Source organism: Dermacentor albipictus, chromosome 2 (genome assembly GCF_038994185.2).
Source record: "Dermacentor albipictus isolate Rhodes 1998 colony chromosome 2, USDA_Dalb.pri_finalv2, whole genome shotgun sequence".
NCBI classification, from domain to species: domain Eukaryota; kingdom Metazoa; phylum Arthropoda; class Arachnida; order Ixodida; family Ixodidae; genus Dermacentor; species Dermacentor albipictus.
Genome location: NC_091822.1, coordinates 65,535,886 through 65,556,921, shown reverse-complemented (window position 1 = coordinate 65,556,921; position 21,036 = coordinate 65,535,886). Strand labels below are relative to the sequence as shown.

Here is a 21,036-nt window from a genome sequence, read left to right as displayed (position 1 = left end):
TGTGTTTGCCTATGCGCGTTTGTATTTGCCACCGTTAACCGCACAATGCATCCCGCCCTTGCGCCACAAGATGGCACCAGCTACCTCGCGTCCGCGTCGCTCACTATCGAGCTACGCATGAGGAGAGAAAAAAAGACAGCGTGAAGTGAAGCGGTGCCCGGCCTTTGCCCCCTTCTCAGCGAGCGCGGAAATGCACCGTGGAAGCAGCAGAGGACAGCCCGGTTGATAGAAGGCGCCACCGACAAAGTGCTGTGTCGTATTGCTTGTGACGAAGCTGCAAATTTTGCAAGGCCCAAAGTGTGAGCTCACACAGGAGCACCGCGATCATGACGGCCGCAACCAGGGGCCATGTCGAAGGCGGGCTTTGTGGGCCTGGATGAAATCCCTGAAACCAGCACGGTGGAAGCTGCTGACATTACCAAGCTCTGCAAGCATGTCGCTGCTGATGATGAAACAGGTGGTGCTTCAATGGAGGAGTTTTTTAATGCAGATAGTGCTGCCTCATTATGCGAAGAGATCGGGGTGACCATTGTCGCAGCAGACGGCGGCGTTGTGCGACGGGGGCTATGATCTAGGCAGTGACCCGTCTTTGACACCGACCTCGATGTCCACGCGAAGTGCACTGTCATTGATCGAGCCGCTCATCGATTTCATTCACACTTAATTATTGCCGCTAGTGTTCACGCAGCAGCTCGATGCCGCAGTTGTGAACCTGAAACTCCTGTGAAAGCAAGTGTGGATTCCCGACTATTTCAGTGTGGCCTTGATATACGCTTGATATACACTGTTTAGAGCTATAAATAAACATGTTATTTTTTACGGGCTACTTTATACAATGTCTATATTTTAGCGCAAGTGGCAAATTTGGTTTCGAAGCTACAAATTTTTTTTTCTTTTTTTTAATGGCAGTCCAGATATAGCGATCGGGTATAACAATCAGATTTTTCGTTCTTCTTGATATTGTTGTAAGTGGACTGCACTTTATGCGATTTCAAATGTTGCAAAAGTGTGCTTCGTCCGCAAAGGAATACCGAACCAATAATGGAAACTTCTGCGAACGCAGATGGTCAAATGATTGAATTACAAGCGGCTGCTTGCAAACAGACCTCTTGAATTGTACGAGGCATTACTAGAGCGACCACCATAGTGGAGCCACATCATGTTTCATTATAAAGTCCCAAGTGCGATAAGATTCTGTCATGCCTCATGCATCTTGTGCTTTAGTTGTGAGTGAAAGTGCACAGGGTGAGACAAGAAAGATGGTGGCTTCATGAGTGCTGCCTTCCTGTGCGTACGCAAAGAGAAACATGGGGAGAGGAGCGAGCTTGCGGTAATGTGATCAAGCGTGCGCAAGGGGTAGGGGGGGGGGCAAAGGGGGGTAAGTTGGTGCACGTCTCCTTTTCTGGTGTGTCTCGACCGTGGCTGATCGTGGCCGTAAGTCTGGCTGAGCGCATACACAGCCGCCCACCCTGCTTTAGAGGCAATCTGCTGGGTGTGCGAAGAGTGGGCATGCCGAGAGGGCATGGCACCATGTAAGTTGTCTTCCCACGTATTTAGTACTGGAGGTTGCGTAATCTTGAGTTTCAATGAGCCATTGGAGTGAGAGGCAGACGAAGCATTCGCTCTTGGTTGCCGGCTCTTTTGGCCCTGTGCGGGACTTTGACCCATGGCACTGTCCAGGTCTCTACATCGAATACAGTCAAACTTCAACAGTGAAGCTCGATTTAACAAAATTCACGATGTAACAAACTATTTTCATTTCCTGACCATAGTTCTGTTGAAAATGTGCATTTCCTTTTTTGATTTAACAATGCTATTTCGTGACAGAATTTCAATTAACCAAGTTTTCAGCCTTTTCGAGCATGTACTTCTAGCCTGTATGGCTAGCAAATCTATCGGAAAACTACAAAATTGTTAGCCGATGCAAAAGTTATTTCGAGTGTCCTTCCACATGAAGCATTTGAACTGCAAGAAAGCCATCAAAGTGCGCATGCCGGCACGGGGCGTTGTCGGCAGGAAACTCTGCTGCACCATTTGTCGCTTTGGTGAACCACTTGTGGAGGTCACAGGTTGCGCTCACAGCACTCGGAGAAACACGAGAGCTGGCAATTCCTTCTGTGCAAGGGGGACGGGGAGGTAGTGAACCTGTGGTAACGTGATCAAGCACACGCCAGGGGGAAGTGGGAAGGGCAGGCAGGAGCACTTATCTGCCCTCTCTCCCTAGCACACGCGTCTCCTCCACACATGTGACCCATGCAGTGTACCTTGAAGGTAACATGCAACAAGTGCAAAGTGCGAGCCGAGACGGCTGGTGCTTTGATGCGCATTCGGTTCCTGTGCCTCTCGTGTTGGCAGTCGCATAATCTCAAGTTTCTGAGACACGGCGGGAACTGTTCACTCGCATTGTGACAGCAAGTTCGTGGTCTTTGAGTGAGATCTGTTCAAGTTTGCCCATGCACACATGAGACCGATAAAGCTACGAAACTTACTTCATGTAGTTGTCTTTCTGATATATCATCATCAGTGCTCCGCCTTTCTGGCAAAACGTTTTTTTTTTTTTGCTCAGGATCAGTATTCATATCTTTTTACAATGGATGGATGGATGGATGGATGGATGAGCATCCCCTTTGGAACAGATTGGTGGGTTGCACCACCAAGTTCTTGTTATTATATTGCCTTATGTCCTACCTATGTTAAAGAAGAAAAAAAGAAAAGGAACCAAACTTTCTGAACCCCTATTGGGAACTTTGCTTTTGTACGCCTCTGTTGTTTGTTGTATCCATACTTCTACCAATCTTCCAAATGCCTCTTCAAAGCCTTCAAGAAGGCCAGAGGTGCCTAAATCGACTGCTGGGCAGATATCTTCACATTCTAATAAAATATGCTCAATTGTTAATTTGTGGGCACCATCTGATGACGGCTGTAGGTAATAAGCATGGTCAGCCATGGCGTCTGAGTTTTACAGCAGTGCGTAACACAACGCACGCAAATCTCTGACGTCGTGAGCCACGTCAATGCATTGCTCTCGCTGTGATCTGCACTGCAGGCTCCTAACTATGCTATTGTCGCCCAAACTACTTGCAACTTCTTCGCAAGTGCTTACCAACAAGATACTATCCACCAGAAATGCTTTGGAAATTTGGGAAGTTGTTCTTACTGCTGAAACTATAAAGCCTCGAATTAACAGAATTCATAATTTAAAAAAAATTTTCCCTGCAAGTGCAACTTTGTCGTGTAGAGGTTTGACTGTATATCAAATTATTGGAACATTCGCAATTCAATTCAGTGATATTCAAGTATTCATGCACCCCGATTTTGTGTGGTCAATTTTGCGCAATCATTAGTGTTGTACTGCACTAGCATTTGTGCACTTTTCTGAGTTTTCTTTGGCTTCCAGTTGTATTTACACTTAACTGACATGTGAAACCACTTTTCCTGCCTTTCTCTTTGCCAGCCCGGACAACTGGCAGTACTACAAGCAGTACCTGGACAGTGTGGACAAGCTGCAGGCTTCTGGCTGGACGCCCGAGGAAACCAGCACCGAGTGAGTCGTTCGATTGCATCAACAGCTGCAGCTGCCATTGTCTGGGCGTGCTCCCGATGGTGCCTCGGTTGCGTTCTTCAACATTTGGGCAGTTCTTATTTCGTCAAAATTTCACTTGCTGTTCACTTTTGTTGTGAAATGAAATTACGGGTTTTCTTTTTTTTTTTTCAAAGCAACACATGCACTTTGAAAGACGCTACAGTGGAGAGACATTGTGGAAAAATATTTCTACCAAAGTTCTTACACTTGATGTGACTCAGAGTTGAAGAAATTTTGTATGCACATGCATAAAGATGTGTAAAATGCAAGTATTGAGGCCTTATTGTATTTCCAACAATTTTGCTCATCTGCTTTTCAGAAAATTGCTAATCGATGTTCTAGATGATAACAGCAGAAATTAAAAACTTTTTCTTAAATAATAAATGTAAAGGAAACCTATTTCTTAAGCTTCATTGCAATTATTCGTCCATAAAAAGCAAAATATGCTATCCTATAGCAATCCTATGTCTGGTATGAAGCTCAAACCCTGAACAAGGGACTGACTCTTTCCCACTTTCAAGCATCACTGAAAGATAGCCAGGTATGATATTGAAAAACTAAGAGATATTCGAGACTAGGGATTAAATTCTTTATTCTGCATAAATTTCATTGATTTAGCTTTCGTTAATAAAAGTATATTTCTGGCGCATTCCCCCTTAAAATGTGAAAGAGCCAAAGAAGAAAATGATGGAACTATTGAAGCGCATTGGTTTGCATGAGTCACTGAACAGTTTTGAACACTAGATGAAGCAGTTGCACAAGTTCATTGCATCTCGGGAAGAATTCTGTATAGGTGTTTATAGTTTGGGCACGTTAGAAAAAATGTGCGATTTATAAAAAGCAATTCTAGTGACTTTTGGGTCCTGCCTTGTGTACATATATCAGCGGTCATTCGGGTTTGTTATGAAGTGTTGGAAATGCATGTGAAGCTTGCAAAATTTCAGAGAGTGTTCAGTGTAGCCGTAAAGTCGGCATTTCCATGTTTGCTGTAATGAAGTCTGACCAAAATTGCTGCCATCTGGAGTCTGAAGCCTCGGCAGACTGCATGATGCTTGCACCCCAATCAGGCTAGAGTGGCAGTTTGTGTGCATTTCTACCTTGACAGCTCTCGCACTGCATTTGCTCGCAGTGACAGTGATGGCGAGGAGCTGTGCCCGGCGGCTGACCACACATACGCACTAGCCTTGGCCTTCATAGAGTCTCTCAAGGAGAGCTGCAAGAAAGGCGGGCTGCTCCGAGGTCCTTGCATGGCTCACGTTGCGGTCATGATCGGGGAGAAGGCCAGTCCGGAAGTACTCGGTGAGCAAGAGCAGGCCTGCCCAGACAATGCTTCCCTGTATGCAAAACTTTGTTTTTGCAGACCACTTTTGGCGTCTCATCCTGTTTAAAAAGGAGCTGCTTAAGGAAGTGCAAGACAACTTAAGGATGTGCTACCAGCACAAATGCGAATGAGAAAGGCATAGAGCAGAACACCCCTTATACGTTAGTCGGTCGCCGAACCTGGTGTGGAGCCCTAACTAAGCGTGCAAGCTGGAACATTGTTTAGGTGACATGAAGTGGCAATAGCTGAAGCAAAGGAATGGATTCTGGTTGCCCTAATTGGTTCACATTTCGTTCGTCCATGATAGCACGTGATGTGAAGCTGTGAATAGCAAAATTGGTAAGGATGCAAATGTACACTGTATCCTGTTGTGGATAAATGAAATGCAAATTGGAAAGCTTAATGGCGACCACATGCACGGGATGTTCAAGTAGCAGAGACTAGTGATAAGTTTGACCGTCACGGAGGCCAACCGGTTACCGTCGCTCATGTGACCTGTTTATGGCCAGTATGAAATGTTCGCTTACCGCCTGAAAGTCTGCCCGGTGGCTTCCACTGGTCACCATGATTGCATAAGAACGTAGCAGCACCCAGGCAAGTACAGCAGAATTCCTCTAATACATTTTACATGAGACAGGGAGAAAAAAAGAACGTAATATCCGAGAAACTTTTTATGCGAACATGCTGTTAAAATCACGCGAACATGCTGGAGTACAGGCACAATATTTTTGTGTCTTTAATTGCTTTAGATGAAGGAGCACTATCTCTAAATCCCAGAAAAAACTACTGTCAAACCTCACAGTGTCCAAATAATTCAATTTAATAACTTTTCTACAACCAGCGTCTGTCTTGTTTCTACTGTGTTGTGACATATGATACAGTATGTAGTCACGTGGGAGCTGGACATTGCATTGTTTTGACATTCACTCTGGCTCGCTCAGTTGTCCACTCCAACTCTGATCACTTATGACCACCTATAGTGCAGGACCGGGTACAATGCGGTCTTTTCTGACTCCAGCTTATCCTTCCGCAGAACTCTTTGTATATGCGTACTGCTTACGTGCAGCCACGCGAGACAAAATGCTGGTTATAATATGGTTGCCGGAAAATCCCACAGACAAGCGAGGCAGCGAGCATGCTTCTCAATTAGGGGTGCCGGCCAAAGGGGGAGCAAAGAGGACGATGCGTAAGAGGAGGAGGAGGAGACGTGGAGCAAGTGAACAAGGCGGAAAAAAACTTCCGAAGCAGCATGCTGGCCCAGCAGGCAGGAAGGGGTTGCCTAGGGAACGGAGAAGCATTGTGCTCTGGCCGCTTGTCAGCTGTGTGCGGAAAGTAAACACAGTTGCCAACTGAAATTTTGTTTTTCACACGGGATTGCAAAAATGTCACAATCATTGGGCATGTGGGAAAAACTAATTTTGACGGTAAAGCCGTTTTTCTTTTTCCCCGACTATTACTCTAGCACCGCTGAAAAGTTGATGAGGCCACAAGTGCGTTTTGGATTCTCCTGTCGCAGTGTACATCGTTATGAAGTGCAGATATTGTGCATGCAACCTTGACTCTGCAACGCTATCAGTTTAAACTGTGTACTGAAAATTGATCATGCGCTTCGGACTGTTGTCCACACGTGAGCTTTAACCGTTCCTACCGGTACATGCACATACCAACATTTCCTGTATGCATTCGCAGCATTTGCTGGCTGATCGCCCATGAACCCTGCTTCACGTGTGCTGCTGTTAGTGCAGCCTGTGTGCATGATTTTTTATCAGATCAACGTATACGTATTCGTCTATGGCTACGAACATATCTTAAGGACGATCTTCCCATATCAGCATGCCGCCAGGCACCTTCGCTGTCTGGGCCTAACCAGCGGCGTTTCGTCTGGAGTCGACGAACAACGTTTCGGTTTGGTGCAGAGCCAACAAAATGATTCGCAGTGGCTGTACAGCATTTAGAAAAACACAGGAACCACCTCGCTAGCAAAAGCGAGGGCACATTCTGCTCGTGTTCTTTGATTTGCAGACACATGCAGCGGCTTGGTCTACATGTTTTGCGCATAGTACACACCTTTGAAAATTTAGTTGGTTATATAGTGGGTAAATTCAAGACTCTGGCGACCTACGCCATAAGCCATCTATGCTGTATGCTGCTACATCAGCCTTTAGGAGTTGCAGCACACAAGTTACCTAGGTGTCCAGTGTGCTTGGCCTTTCTTTTGCCTGATACTTTTTTTCATTAAGCACCGTACTCTTGATATTTTTCTTTTAATTACAGTAGAACCTCATTGATATGTTCCCCTTTTGTACTGTTTTCCAGCAGCAACGTTTGTGATCGAGAACATAAGAAATGACCCAATAAAGTTACGCTTCTTTTTTACCTGTTGGTACATTTCTGGAAAATACTCTGGTTAAAAGTACTATGGTTAAAACATTGGTCTCGCAGCCCGTTTGCAATGTTTTTTAGGAATGTGCGGCTGTGTTTATTTGGGCTGCAGTGAAAATTTGTCACCACTTCTTTTTGCGATGTCATGTGCACATGGTTTCCCTGCACCACAATGCGTCAGCGCAACCAGCTCTGCCCGTCAGATTATCGTATTTACACTTATCTAATGTGCACTTTTTTTTTCGATAAAACGGGTCCAAAAATTGCATGTGCGTTAAAATCAAGTATGATCCTAAATCTGTGTTACCATACCGTCATCGGCATTTCAAAATGGCCACCTCTTACGCACTTCGAGCCTAGTTGCCATAGCTTTCTCCATGCGCTGTAGTGTTAGGTGCTTAGGCAATGCTTCCTTCAGCTAAGGTTAGTGCACCATCCGTCTTCCCATTTTCTGCGTTTCCTCTATCAGCATGGAAGTGCCGACTGCAAGGACATGCCGTGTTCATCACAATGCCACAATTAAAAGGAAAGCTGTGACGTGTGCAAAGACGGACAGAAATCTGGCCGCATCACAGGTGTTTGGAGTTCCCGAAACTTGCGGGCGGGACTGGAGCAAACAGGGGAGGCATTCTACACCCACGGCTGCTACGTAGGGTGCGGCTGCGCTGCCCTTATCTTTAATGTGATCTGCGGCGGAGACAAGAGTCTATGCATCTAGGTGCATCGTGATGTGTTCTCGGCGCTTAGTTCACGTCGAAGCGAGAGGCCGCACAAAGGTAAATTCCGTTGCTCCTGCTACCGCACTTCCTCACTCCAGCGTTTAAAAGAGTTTCCGCGGTCGTTGAGTGCGATGAGTTCATGCTTGTTAATTTAGTTAGTAAGCATATGTTTAAAAGTTTATATGGCTGATAAAACAACCATCCTTACTTTTCGTATGGCTGTCTACTAATTTGCTATCATAATCAATGCTTCGCCTTTCGCGCGAAACTGCTACCTTTTTTATTTATCGTAACTTTAGTGCATTGGGAGTAAATCTTTGTTCTTTCCAAATGAAAGAAAGCTGTAGTTCTGTATGAAAGAATGAGGTGCGCGGTACTGTAAAGGACTTTTCTTTCTTTAAGTGACAGCAAACAGGTGCGCGTTACAATCAAGGGCATATTTTTTTTCTTTTTTTTTTTTAGACACAAAAATTGAGGGCGTTATAGAATCGAATAAATACGGTACTTGAATATCGCGTGCATGTGATGGCCTCCCTCTGACTCCCAGAGAATTTCACTGATGAGGGTTCACTTGATCAAAAGGAAAATTCTGAATCAGTTTGGATCAGTAGATCCATCTCAGAAATGGTACTTGGACAGCATTTTAGTGGGGGCAGATGGGAACAAGAGGAAGGTGTATATGCCACAGTGCACTGCTTGGTTTCCGTCTCCCCACCCGTTCTTGTTTGCCTGCACTGAAATGCTTTCCATGTTCGTTTACCAACATGCCCTATGCACAGAAGTACGTGGAAAAGGTTCCTGAAACTATCTTGCTACAAGGGCTTGGTTATCGGCAGAGAAAATTAAGTTACAATTTAGTTCTCGTAATGTTGCGCCTCAGCTGCATTACCCATGATGCTGTTGATTTTGGGAAATATTCGTGCATCTAGGCCTCTTTTGGGCAGAAAAGTCCACAGAAGGTGCCATGTCTAGCCTGTGCTTACCTTCAGTGCAATATATTTTTTTTTTCTTATAGATACTTCACATTTTTCGCAAGCACTTGAATAGTGAACTGGGTTATAATAAGTAACATCATGAAACAAGTGTGGCTTGGATAAAAGAACAGTGCACCTGAATGAATCATCTTCCATTGTGGCAAATATATCGGGACTTACACGTTTCTGCTTTTTCATTTGTCACATGACATCTGCAGCGGACTTGCTGATGGACTTCTTCAAGAGAACAAGCCACAAGCCATCCTGCCTACTAGACCTGTCCTATCTGATCGGCTTATGTTCCTTCGTCAACGAAGATATTGTCAAGGTAGGTATTATTCACCTCTGGATTTGTAGGAAAGAAAATTACTGAGACTTTTAGTTTCTCATTCATTCTTTTTTTTTTTTTTTTTCCAACTGTTTTTACACTGAATTGCTTCTGTAAGTCCGCTGAATGTTTTGCCAAGATTCTTCACGCCAGAAGTAGAGCACACTAGTTAGGCTGTACATTTGGGCCAGCATTACCATGTTTGGTGGTTCTGAGGCAAGTTGGCTACTTACAGGACAGCTAAGCTACAAGAATTTCAACTTGCATTATTGGCCTGGTTAAAATCCTCCCACATCTGCTAGAAGGTGGGTTTTGGGAAACTGTTCATTGGAATGCCCGTGTATTTCATAGAACATTGTAAGGGCGAATATTTCAACGATGCTGCTAGTCCTAGGATTTTGGCAAAACCGACATGGCCTCTGTACCGTTTGGTTTCAATTTCTCAGTGGCAACATGCACTCTAAGACTGTTGCTAAAGAAATGTTTTAATTAGCTACTAAGACGTTGTGATTGATCATAATTGATGTCTGTTTCTTGAGGTAATCCACCTGAGTAGGCTGAATTCCTTTAGTATATGCTCCATACTACTTCTGCTACTATTTCTTCTCATACACATTTGTGCTGGCTGGTTCTTTTCTCGAACCATCTGACTCCTCATTCTTTAAGTACATTGACAGTTGTATTTTGGCCTGCTTTTATTCGGGGTGGTTTTTCTGACCTTGTTTTTGTGCATTTCTCTTTCCAGCTGGTTGACAGGATGGAAGCATCGCTGAAAGTGGCACTGCCCGATAGTTGGCAAAGGCCTCCCGACGTAAGTGCTGCTACCTGGCCACTCATAAGCTCCTCATTTCTTGCAACAAATTCAGCACAACTTCAATCTTCACAACTTATGCCTTCATCATACCGGCATTTTTAAGCACCGTTGTGTTGATGGCTTTCAGAATTCTCAAGTTCTATTGACTCATAGTTGTATCGCTGCAAGACAGCAAACTTCATAGCCATCGAAATACAGGTAAACCTCTATATAATGCAGTCGGCAAAATCGGCAGTTTGGTTTGTTCTATTGAAATTCGACATTTTATGCAAATAAGTGCAGTCGCCGATCAATTTTTTTTGCACGGAAAGTGGCTGCAGATTTTCCTAATTATTGGGCAATCGAAAAAAGCAAATTTGAATGAGAAAGCAATTCATTTTGATGAATTTGGCAGTCAGTGATGAATTATAGGGTTTTACGCCACATCGACAATATCTTCACATCCAATACGAATAATTAAGCAAAGCCAGCCACGCTTTCGTGTGTACTCCGCCCCTGCGGCTGATAGCGTCGGCAGCAAAGAGTGAAAGATTCTTCTGCCTCTTGCTGCAATGGGTCACCGAAACTCAAGGTTGCGCAACCTCCAATACTAAATGCGCAGGAAGACGGCTTACATTATGCCACACTGTCTCGGTACGCCCGCTTTTTGCAAACACGGCACTGTACCTCTAAAGCATAGTGCGCGGCTGCGTATGCACTCTGCCACGCTTACATCCATGCGCAGCCACGGCTGAGACGTCCGCCATGTTATTCCGTCGCCCTCGTGCGGGCTTGATCACTTTACCGCGAGCTTGCTCCCCTCCTCCTCTTTCCCTATGCACGCGCAGGAAGGCGGCACTTGTGAAGCCACCACCTTTCTTGTCTTACCCCCGCACACTTTCGCTCGCACCTAAAGCACATAGTACGTTGGGCGTGATAGGTTCATATTGCATTTGCACTCTATACAGAATGTGATGCGGCTCCACTTCGATGGTCACTCTTGTCGCGCAGCCTGCAATTCGAAAGGTGCACTGGCAAGCAGCCACTTGTAATTCAGTCATTTGACCATCTGTGTCCACATGATTTCCATTTATTGTTTTGGCATTCCTTTGCGGCAGCAGTGAAATTTCGTTATATTGAATCGCATGCGAACGCACTTCCTTACATTGAGGTTTTAAATACATGGTGTTCTATTATGGACAAGAGGTTATGGAAAGTTAGATACAGTGAAATCTTGATAAACGGAAATCGCTTAAAAGGAACTGCTGCTTAAACGAACGGCACCCTCATAGTTGGTTGGCTGTGTATACATGCAATGCTCTCTGCAATGTCTTTCAGTAAATGGAACTACTGATAAACAACCAATTTGCCTGGCCCCCTTGAGGTTCCATATAGTCCACTGTACTTCATTATATCGAGAATTTTGTTATATTGAAGTTTTCATATTGAAATATATTGAAATAACTGTAGTTCATTAATGTTTCACTGAGCCCTTTTGGTGCCACTGCGCTAAGCAACAAGTCTGCATCCCCTAAAAGAACTAGCCCTGAAAATCATTCTAAATATGTATGTAAAAAGCACATTTTCAGTGCTGTAGGGCATTTCATGTCATGATAACCTATTGTATTACCTTTAGTTAACCTGTTGTTACATTCCAGCCTCTTGCGCAAATTTTGTGTGAAAAGCAATGAGCTTGCCAGTTGCAGTGCTTTTTTTCTTGTTGTGGAACTGACGTCTGATGGTGAAGGGAAATAAGTTATTTTTATAAAGCAGATAGTTTCTGCTGTCTTATATCTTCCATCACTTTGCCTATCGCCGTGCTAGTATAAAGAAAGCCTTTGAAATGCTTGTATGACATTGGTAATAGACTCGGAACAAACCTAGGGTGTTTGTTTAGCTGAAGAGATTTTGTTGTCTTGACGTGCATGCTCCTGCAGTTCCTTTTTCATGTACTTGTTTACCGACTGATTGGCTGAGCAATGCAATATGCTATGAAAATAAATACTCTGCTTACTCAAGCCTTAACACTGCCTTGAATCTTGCATGCACCCATTTCTGTGGGTTCAGAGGAAGGAAATAACGTACACGAAAATTCAACACACACCCAACTTTCATTAGTTGATAAAACTACGGGCTTGTGTGAGTATTCACTATTCTCAAATATTTGATTTAATGCAGTCGAACCCACTTATAACGATACCGGTTTTAACAATATGCGGTTAAACCAATGAGAAGTTTCTTCACCGTCAACTTTTGTATGTTTTCCATGGTGAAATAACCTGCTTGCTACAATGCCCCCATGCCGCATCATTGGTTATAACGATGAAGTCTGGCTGCTGGGTGTCTGAGCCAAAAAGTAGTGAAATGCGAAATCCTTGAAAGGAAAAAAAGAAAACAAGAAACATGCATTAAGCTTTTGTGTGGATGGAAAGCATCAAGGTAAATTTGCACAAGACAGCATCAACTGTTGGCGCCATGCAGTCAACGTCCAGATTCAGAGCATCGCGATAACGGGTGAACGCGAAGCGCTCCTGCGGCCTCAACAGGCACAAAATTTTAAGTCAACTGAAGCACAGGCCGGAACAAGAACCTGTAAACAAATTTTCTGTGCAGCCAGAATTGTGTGCAATGTAGAACTTGCATTTTTGCAAGGAAAAATCTTCATATAAGGGCACTTCAAAAATAAACAGAATGAACCTGTTTCTCTTTTTGAAAGTAAAGAACCAGCTTTTCTTACGTTTGTCAGCATGGGGATATTATGTCAAGGTTTTATGTGGATCCCACAAATATTCGAACTGCTCACTTCAAAATTGTTCGAAACAAATTGCTGTTCGCTTTAACTTCACTTCGAACCAAAAAATTGATATTCACACATCCCTATGGAAGTAGCATATGATTATAAAAAACAAAAAACAAATCAACTTTGTGGGGTTTTCATCTGTACTCTTGGGACAAAGGAGTGACAACGCAGTAGTGCAAGCAATCGCAAGGGCATTATTGCACCTATCATAGACTAATGCCTGCTAGCCGAGTTGCTATCCACAAAACATGCCAATGGGCGCGCAGCAAATAGCGGAAGTCCGACTCACTGCGACCGGATAGGGAGCGAATATCTTCGCCCCATGCTGGACACTAATGCCTCATCGTTCGCGCATACGGTCATGTGAATGGTGACGTGTTCGACCAATCGTGTTCGTCCATTCCGGTGTAGACCTCGCGAGATGGTCTTGCAAAAGCATGCATTGGCACACGCGCGGAACATCCACGCCGCTTGCCGACCTGGAGCCAAAGAGGAAGAGCGTTCGCTTTTTAAATTTTCTTTCTTATTTTCTTTTTTTTTTTGTGCCCAAGTAGTCCCGCAGTTCGGTGGCGTTAGCAGAGCAACACTCACGCCATCTCTCGTACTACTCTGCAAGCAAATGAACCGCCGCAGTAAAGCCACGCGGTGAAGCCGGATTACAGGAGACGGGAGCTATGCGACAAAACAGCATATCTGAGGACGCGTGAGAGTCGCGCATCCCCCAATTTGAAGAGTTAGCCTTCACTGGAAGTAATTTAAATCATACTTTGTGTACATTGCCTTGTGGTATTGTTTGTCCAATAGCTTGTTGTTGCTGTCGGTGGACCATAATATGTACATTGTATTTCTCTGACGTCCATCGCATTGGATGTTCCTTTAACAACTTTGTAATCATCACTTGTGAGACACTAATTGCAGAGTATTAGATAAGACCGTTTGTTTGTTCCCACTCCATTTGCGATCAGCCTATTCCACGTGTTTTACTATGCAGGTCAGTGCTATGCAGAGGCATCTGACCATTTGCCAGCTGCGGCACTATTCAAACGATGGCAGCCATCTTTCTCTAGAGGACCGATTACATGTGGTGAGGGAGCTTTTTGCCAGCTACCAGCACGGTCTACAGTTTGGTGAGTGCAGACTGTTTGTTGTCATCTTACTAAAGTTTGTGCGCAAAAACAATGAAAGGGCCGAACTGGAACAGGAACACAAAGACAGGACTCTTTGTGTTTGTGTGTTAGCAACTTTTTAGAAACATGAAGATGTAGTTACCTGATTTTTGAAGAATTTTGGTTAAAAGATGCAACAAGAAAAACAGAAGGGCATCTATGACGATGTATTAGTAGTTGCAGCTGAGAATTTAGTTGGGCCTCATTATAGTGAATCCTATGATTTTTGTAAAAGGATTTGCTATAGCGACAATTTGTGCAGTAGAACCTTGTTGATACGTTTTAGAAGGAAGAAAAGAAAAAATTCATGAAGAAACATATTAACTGGGAAAGCATACACTCTGAAGCAACAGGAAATGTTGGCAGGCCTAACTCTAGTTGACATATATGCAATGCAAAGCGTTGTAGAAATAATTGTGGCACGAGACGCCAATGCAGGCCGAGCGGGGAGTTCCGAGCGGCCCGAGATGTTCATTGTCATTTTTCTATTGCGTTGGGTTCTTGAAATGCAATCAAGCTGGTGGGCCTCGGCAGAATATCATGCTGCCAGAGAAAAAAATAGGATGCTCACTGCCCGCCACCTGCAGCAGGGAATGGCGGTGTGTCTAGGTTATTGCCTTTTAAAAGCGTGCTGTACGCTTCCAACGGCACTATGCCATGCACCCTGCGACGCAGATGGGTGAAACTATGTATGCAGCGTGCTATTGCCCACATGGAGATTTGCTGGTACCAGAATTAGAAGCTGAGTGCACAGCAGCGTTTTCACATGACACAAGCGGGCGAGTATTGTAGGGAAGCTGCTGCGGCGAGTGGCTACTGTTCTCGATTGAGCGTGCCTCGCACCTTTTCTTGTTTACATAGGATCTAGTGGCCTGGAAACATATTGCAGTTTGGCGATGTGCTCTACGTTAGTGCCAGAAGATTGTGTTTTCCAGGAATGCATCAGCTGGCAGAGAAGAAGCGTAACCGTATTGGGTCATTTTTTTTTGTTGTCGCAAACATTATTGCCGGGAAATAGCACGAAATGGGGTTATTTCACTGGGGTTCTACTGTATATAAAGTTGAATAAAAAAAGTAGTCTAAACTAAGTGCAAGGCAGTCACCAACTAGCCTGAACGGACTGAGTCAAAGCATGAATTGAGTCAACCATGCGAGGTAAACAGCAGCATTGTCATTAATTTTTGGGTGCACGTGCCGTCAATCATTTGCATCACCATACACAAGGCAATACCTTAGGCGCTTTGGAAATAAGAAAAGTTGCAGTCTCGCCCGAAAGGCGAAGCATCGATTGCGTTAGCAAGTTAGTGGACAGCTATACGAAGTAAGGATAGTAGTTTTATTGGCTGTATAAACTTGTAAACATAGGCATACTAACTAAATCAACAAACATAGTGTCACGAGAGCACAAGAAAACATGAACACATCTCACGCAATAACCACGGAAACTTGCTATGAAATTGCTGAAGTGAGGAAGTGCAGCAGCAGCAGCAACAGCGAGTGAATTGACCATTGTGCTGTGTCTTGCACTAACATGAACTAAGCTGTGAAAACACAGCACACAGTGGACTCTGTCTCCATAGCAGATGGCTTTCAAGGTAGCGCCACCTGGACACGCACTCGCGGCTACGCATCAGGCGCCGGAATAGAATGCAATCCCCTCCCTCTCCTTTCTGTGGAGCCATACGCTTGACGAAAGATGGTGCGCTTCCTCCCCACTTCCCTCCCTTGGGTACCCTCACACGCCTTGACTCGCAAATACGGCATATGGTGCACAGCGACGATTTTATCGCCCTTAAACTTTATACAGAACCTCACAGCGACAGCAGAAATATGCCTGGAGTGTCCGTATAATTGCTATCACAATAAAATTTTATACATGCTGAAGAAAGCAAGTTGCAAGCGCCTGCCATGCCACATCTTACTGATGGGGATTCTGCAGAAAAGCCTTCCACATGCATCTGGATCACGCATATTCTAACTGCCGAGGAATGCTTTTACAGGTGTATGTCATACACTTTTACATTTTGCATACAGTGAACGTCCGCATTTTCGAACTCTGTGGGAACTGTGAAGACATCGAAAAAATACGGCAGTCAGAAAAAAACGAATGCATGCCTTTAACTGCCCTAAAGGGCTCTAATCGCCACAGCCACGTCTGAAATAACTTCGCACTTTTTTGCACTTTGACACCATTGGCAAGGATGATGAAGGCAGAGTCAGTGAAATCTTTAAATTTAAAACCCACCGAATGGTAAGAAGCTTCATAGTAAACATTAAAGCCGCTAGGCCTTATAACAGCTCAAGATGACTCCTGCGGCTACCTGCGGATCATCGTGCCAGCGTGATGGTTTGAGGCTGCGAGATAATCAAAATTCCGGCAGTGGTGGTTTCAATTATTGCCATTTCAGACATGCGGTCATGGCAAAAATAAGAAAATCTGACTGTGACTGGTTTCAGCGCCCAAAATTTCAAACGACCATGTACGTTGGTTCTATGGGTGCTAGAGGTACTTGGCGGTACCATGAAGGCATCCATATATAATACATGTCGGAAAAATTGGTCATTGACTGTAGTTGACTTGAAATAACCAATAATTCAAAAATATTCTGTAAAGCTGCTTTGCATATTTGAAAGGTATAATCTCAGTGCTGTTACAAATGAGACAGACAAGCAGTTTGTATATTGTAATATGAAAAATTAATTTGAAGGCTTATTTTGCACATTTGCTAAACGCATGAGATTGAGTTGGACAGTTTCCTTAACGTGGACTAGCTTCCATTTGTTTGTTCTCTGTTACACTGTCCTGTGCTTTGTGCTTATTGTTTATGCCCAAATTTTCTAGTGTACTGTGCCAAAAGCAGCAAGTTGTTGGTTGCCTCCTAAAGCCATTAAGTTAATGAGATTCTCTCTTTTCAGGAGCGGAGCTGCTGGCGACAGACTTCCAGCCGGCAGATAACTATGCCGTCCTAGCTGGCTGCCTCCTGCTGGAGTACTGGCAAGAATCAGGTCCGAGCTGTAGATGGGCTGATTATCATTCTATATGGAAACTTGTAAAGTTATGTTTTTGTATAGTGTGATGTGTTAAAGGAGCCAACCTACGTGTGAAGTGTACCTATACACATGTGTGCTAGTCTAGCGTCCACTGTGCACCTGCCAATGGAATGTTTTGCATGAGGGACTTGGAGCTCTCACTCAAACGGGCAAAAAAAGGTTCACATTAGGAAAGCATCCTTGCCCTTTTCTGGCAGTTCACCTTTGTCTGCTTCCGTTTTCTTGGTTTTTTTTTTTTTTTACTGCTGCATTTTTATAACGTCTCCTCTTAAATTTCTGCTTTGAATGGCAGTTTGGCAGTGTTGTAGTGTAGTAATGTGGTTATATGCTGCCTGATGCAGGTGACTGCAGTCTGCTGCTGCGTCTTCTGGTCGCATTGGAGAAAGCCCTGCTCAACAGTCCTTCCTGCTTTCAGATCAAGCTACTCTTGCTCAAAATCTACGGCCGCATTGGTATGTGAGCCCCAACTGCTTCAAACATTGCTTTATTTGACGCTCTCCTCAGCAAGCAGCTAGTTTGCCATTAATACCTTTATTTATCATATGTACTTGTGTGTACAGTTTCTGACAAATACAGTCAAGCACGGATATATCGAACTCGAAGGGGATCGCGAATTAATTCGATATATCAAAAATTCGATATAAAAAATACAGGCCCAGAGACATTACCTGTGGCGGACGATGACCTACCGATCGGCGCATTCAAGAATGACAACTATTTCCGTACACACGACGCAACGTAATGGTTTATTTGCGGGGAAAAAAATCGCTTATGTTGGTCTGCTTCTTCGCCTTGCAAATGAAATTAAAGACGCCGACCTCGCTCTTATCGAGGCTGTTCAGGTGCGAAAGCCCGGTTCCTTCCATGTCGCCGCAACAATGGTGAATCAAGCTGAACACTGCCGCCACTTCAGCGGTGGAGTACGAGCGTGTAGTCGCGCCCTCGTCCGGACGATCTCCATCGCCACTCGAGCTGTCAGCCTGGGTCCCTCCGACTGCAGCTACAATGTCCTCGTCGGCGAGGCTCGCAACAGCCTGAACATTGCTGTCAACGTTCACATAATCGTCAGCAGACACTTCGGCTGGAACGGCAGCCGGGAAAAGGGACGACAACTCGCGAAACGCGTCGTCCATGCACTCGTTGCTGTCGCCGTCTTCGCAAGTTTCAGGAAGTTTGGCCGTCACGAGGCCTGCCTTCCGGAAGCAGTTGGCCACAGTACCCTGCTTCACGTCTCTCCAGGCGCTCGTCATCATTTGAATGGCCCCCAGCAGGTCAACTTTAAGCTCGGTGCCCATGCGGAGGTTCACCAAAAGCCTATCAATGAGTCGGCCCCTGTAGCCGACTTTGAACGACTTAATGATGCCCTGGTCGAGCGGCTGCAACTTTGCTGTCGTGTTCGCCGGCAGAAACTTGAGCGCGATGTTTTCGAACTCGCAGGTGGTGTGATGGGCCGAGCAGTTATCGACGAGGAGGCAAGCGTGACGCCCCGACTTGCCCAGTTCGGCGTCCCACACTTGCAGCCATTCTGTGAACAGCTGACGTGTCATCCACGCCTTCTTATTGAAGGCATAGCGAACGGGGAGCTGCACACAGTTTTTGAAGCAGCGCGGTGCCCTTGCTTTTCCAATCACAAAGGGCTGGAGCTTTTGAGAGCCATCCATGTTAGCAGCGAGCAGAACGCTCACGCGGACTTTGCTCATCTTGCCCCCGTGACACGTGCTGCCCCGGACGTCGAGCGTCTTGCTGGGCAGCATCTGCCAAAACAACCCGGTCTCGTCGGCGTTGAAGATTTCCGTGGATGAAAACTGAGCGCAAATTTCCGGCCATTCCTTCGAAATCCACTGCTGGATATCCTGGCTGATGACGGCTCCGCTTTCCCCAGAAATGGTTTTGCCAACTATCTTATGGCGGTTCTTAAACCTATGCAGCCACCCTGTGTTGTCGGCGAAGTTGTCATCACCGAGTGCAGCGGCAAACCATTTGGCTTTAGCCATTAGCATTGGGCCATCCACCGGAATGTTCTTAGCCCGCACCTCTAAAAACCATGCATAGAGGGCCTTTTCAACTTTCTCGTGGGCAGGAGTGCGCACACGACAAGCTCCCGACGTTCGTTGCTCCGCCGCTTTCGACTTTATGTCCGCCTTGTTTTTTAACAAGGTGCTTAGAGTGCTCCGAGGAATCCCGAAGTCGTCTGCCACCGTCGCACTTTTCTCGCCCGCCTCAACACACTGAATGGCTTTCAGCTTTGTCGCAAAGTCCAGGTTCTTGCACTTCTTGACGCTGCTTGTGCTTGCTGCGGCCAGTGCTTCCGCGTCAGCTCGCCACGATCCAGTCACACGTGTCGCGAGATGCACGCAAAACAATAATGAACACGAAACACAAGAACGCGCACAAAACACAAGAATTCACGTGCGCAGCCACCGCCAACAAAGCGCTCGCGATGGCCACCTCCGAGGGCGACAGCGACGTACGAAAGGCACGAGCTGTGGTTGGCTGAGCAAAACTCGTGAAAAAGCAACAAGAAAAAAGGCAAAAGGAGGAGGCCCCCGCCGCCATCGTTCCTGGCTACCTTTTCCGAGCCGATCACTATGGTTATGCGGGGGAAAGATGAGAGACATTGGGAGAGAGAAAAATAAAAGCAGTTCCGCGAGCAGGGTGTTGCCGCAAGTCGGAGAGCGTGCGCAGTGGGAGTACCGTCCGAGCCTCCCTCCCTCTCGCTCTCACATTTTCCGAGCCTTTCGGGCGAAGCGCAGAGCACACGGGTGCAGCGAGTGCCGAGATCGCGCGGCGTTCTATATATCCAATGGCGGGTAAAAATATCGTTCGATATAAACGTACAAATTTCTATACTTTTACACAGAATTTTCAGGGGGATAATTTACGAGTTCGATACAGACAATAATTCGATATATGTGGGTTCGATATATCCGTGTTCGACTGTAATGCAGACTCGATGGGGACCGCCAAACAGCCTGAATCATCAGGAATCCAAATACTTAATGCGCCAGAAAATAAGTGACTTTATTCCATAAGTGGAGAGAAACGTGTGCCGTATTCTCAGATTGTTGCTTTTGTCAATACAGTAAAACCTCGTTAAACCGTACCCGCCTAAACAGTAGTTTTATTTTAAAGTAGTAAAGTCAAATCCCCGACTCAGCTGCCATTGAACATGATGAATTTTGTGTCCACATAAACCGTACCAGCTCATTGTCTATTTATTGGTTAACGCTAGTGGTTCCACTTACTGTTGCACAATCACGGTGATACATCGTGATGGTATGCTGCTAGGCTGCTGCAGCATCAAACGAAAATAACACTTTCGGTCGCACAAGGTGAATAAATACTGCATGCCTTTTTACCCTTTCATCATGTTCCGAGTTCCATTTTTGACAGGTGAGTGGGTGATCCCATGCTATTTTGGTTAAGCAGTACTACCGTTCAGTACATACTTTTTCCGAGCTCCGGCCAAACACGGTTTAACGAGGTTTCACTGTACCTTCAATTTTACGTGACTAGTACAAGAAGCATCAGAATCTATGAGCCTGACTGTATTCCTTTTTGCACTTTGTCAGTAGTCAGAGCGACACTTCACTTGCGTTATCAGTGTGATCAGTCAACCATGAAAGGCAGATGATAAGAGGGAAACAAAACTGATGACAAATCTTGCTAATCACATATGCACCCTTAGCTTGACTTTTCCTGCAGTTTGAGTGTAATTGGCAATTACTAGATCGACTAGGCTTCACTAGCTTCTGTCTTGAGAAGGTGCCAGTGACATGAACAATGATCATGCTGACGACTTACGAGTATAAAAATATCGCTATTTCTGCTCTACTCGGTGGCCAAATTAGCTTACGACCGTGCAGTCGGAGTCTGAATTATCGCATGATGCTCTGTAAGGCATCCGAAATTTTGGTCG

The 21,036-nt window shown here is 45.2% G+C and overlaps 1 protein-coding gene across 2 annotated transcripts in view; it reads left to right on the top strand.

Moving 5' to 3' along the window:
• Positions 1–21,036, top strand: part of psidin (phagocyte signaling impaired) — an 81,842-nt gene that overhangs the window by 18,636 nt on the left and 42,170 nt on the right. For both annotated transcript variants that reach the window (XM_070533654.1, XM_065433637.2), the window contains exons 7-13: positions 3,455–3,544; positions 4,713–4,882; positions 9,198–9,307; positions 10,053–10,118; positions 13,892–14,027; positions 16,983–17,072; positions 17,459–17,569. In XM_070533654.1, coding sequence (XP_070389755.1) covers positions 3,455–3,544; positions 4,713–4,882; positions 9,198–9,307; positions 10,053–10,118; positions 13,892–14,027; positions 16,983–17,072; positions 17,459–17,569 — 773 coding nt within the window. The remainder of the gene's footprint in view (positions 1–3,454; positions 3,545–4,712; positions 4,883–9,197; positions 9,308–10,052; positions 10,119–13,891; positions 14,028–16,982; positions 17,073–17,458; positions 17,570–21,036) is intronic.